This window comes from Nannobrachium achirus, assembly GCF_963921795.1.
Source record: "Nannobrachium achirus genome assembly, chromosome: 18".
NCBI classification, from domain to species: Eukaryota; Metazoa; Chordata; class Actinopteri; order Myctophiformes; family Myctophidae; genus Nannobrachium; species Nannobrachium achirus.
In genome coordinates this window covers 42,689,753-42,691,734 of record NC_137825.1, presented here as the reverse complement: position 1 = coordinate 42,691,734, position 1,982 = coordinate 42,689,753, and the positions used below count along the sequence as shown (strand labels likewise).

General features: G+C 46.4%; 1 protein-coding gene across 1 annotated transcript in view; it reads right to left on the bottom strand.

Moving 5' to 3' along the window:
* Window positions 1-1,932: 1,932 nt before the first annotated feature.
* The window catches only part of LOC308303649 (uncharacterized protein), a gene marked incomplete at both ends in the record, with an annotated part of 513 nt that continues 463 nt past the window's right edge, over window positions 1,933-1,982 (bottom strand). The window contains one exon of the mRNA XM_080748089.1: window positions 1,933-1,982. This exon is cut by the window's right edge and continues 463 nt beyond it. Within this exon, the coding sequence (XP_080604215.1) occupies window positions 1,933-1,982 (50 nt within the window).

Here is a 1,982-nt window from a genome sequence, read left to right as displayed (position 1 = left end):
AAAGCATTTTGTCACAAATATGCATCTTAACCCCACCGTATAACAAGCCCAAAATAACCTAAACACACAAATGTTACAATTGTTATGAAAAGCATAAAGCAAACCGAGAAGAATGACTGTGTCCAAACATACTCCCAGGGATACAATTATTTAAAGTAATTTCTCACTTCCAGTGGCCAGACAGCTGCAGCGTAATCCTCTGGCTGGGTAGGATTCATCCAAAGTGAGAAACACAGGTTGCCCTCCTTTGTTCTTTCCTCCTTCTGTATCAAGCAACAATATGTAGTACTCAGTCCATTCATACATACTGAATCAGAGAGCGAGGGAACCCCTCCCCCCATGGAAACGGTTTTCCCATGGGCACCGACTCCGAGGACAATTATGTGGAACTCACTGAGCTACGGCATTCACAGCCTTGTTTTACTTATCGATCCATCATAGCGCATCAGGCATGGCTACCTTCCCCATGCTGACACTAGGAGGGAGAACACCGAGTAGTATTGACCTGTATACTGCAGGTGGTGGCTGTGTTAATTCTACTAAGTGAGACTATACTAAGAGAGGTATATCTATTTATTTTACCCATTGGGTTGGTTCCTTTTCACCATTTCTCCTGCTTAATGTTGTTAATGTTCGTACAATTATGAATATATTCTCACCTGCAGCATGCCCAACCACAGTCTTCATCTGTCAGCCACTTAAAGCACCTCTGCTGGTTCAGCTGGGGGTTGGGTTGCTGCTCAAGGGCACTTTAACTGTGGCGTTCGAAGGAGAGAAGAACATGATGTCTAATTAAATTCCCTCTCCTAGAGCTTACGTAAAAACACACTCACTCACTCTCACTCTCACACACACACACACACACACACACACACACACACACACACACACACACACACACACACACACACACATACACACACACACACACACACACACACACACACACACACACACACCACTTTGCGTGTGCGCGAAGTGGGGCTCGTTCCAAGTTTCATTTCGACAGCTGTGTCTGCTGAGAGTGGGCAATCCAGCCAATCTCACCCATATATATATACCGGTACACACACTACAGTAAACACAGCTGGTGTGAATGTGGGGGCAACCTGCTCTGAGCTCCGTGACTCCGGAGCGGGGGTCATCCAGTATGAATGTTAACTCAGTCGTATAGTGGCTGTTGCAGGGCTTGACCTTGAGAGACATCCAGACGTCTCTATTCTAACTGCTGCTGCATGTTCATGTCCCCATGTCCCGAGGGGCACAGTGCCATACATCTTCCCCATATCGTGTCAACCGCCTTGGGAATGTGATCTATTCAAGACAGTCTTTGGTACCCAACCCCCCTCCCCCTTACCGAACAGTCCCTTTATGGAGATAATGAAAAACGTGCTCTCGAATATACAGTAGATGGGATATGGACTGCAAAATAATAGAACCCTATGGGTTTATACTCTCAAAGTTGAATTAACACTCAGGATTTTGCGGTGTGATGGGATACACATGTATGGCATGTATCCTCCTTTATCTCCATGTGAGGTATGAGTGGATGCATTTGAGTTATGAGTATGATACTATAAAACATACATTTCAAATCCACCTCACTCCTCCTGTGTGGGGTTGAGCTTTACCACTGCACATTGCACCGTGGTCAAAACATTATAATCTCATCTCCATTCCCTGTAACAGGAATAGAAATAACCCATTCCTATCCTTCCCTCTTCATCCCCCTCTATCCCGCTATCCTGAAAACTTTGAGGACATCAATCCAATTACCCTCACCGCTCATCCTTCCTGTACAGGTCTCCCTTGAGCGGCGCTTTTACTCATCAGCTGACCTCAATCATACCGTACCCTGTTCTGAACTGAGGACATCCTCCATGTCCGTCACAGGATACGACCCCCCCCCAACTCTGTCCCGCTCCATGAACATCACAACATGCCCTGCTCCGAGCAGAAGAACGCCCCCTCTTTCTTCTTCC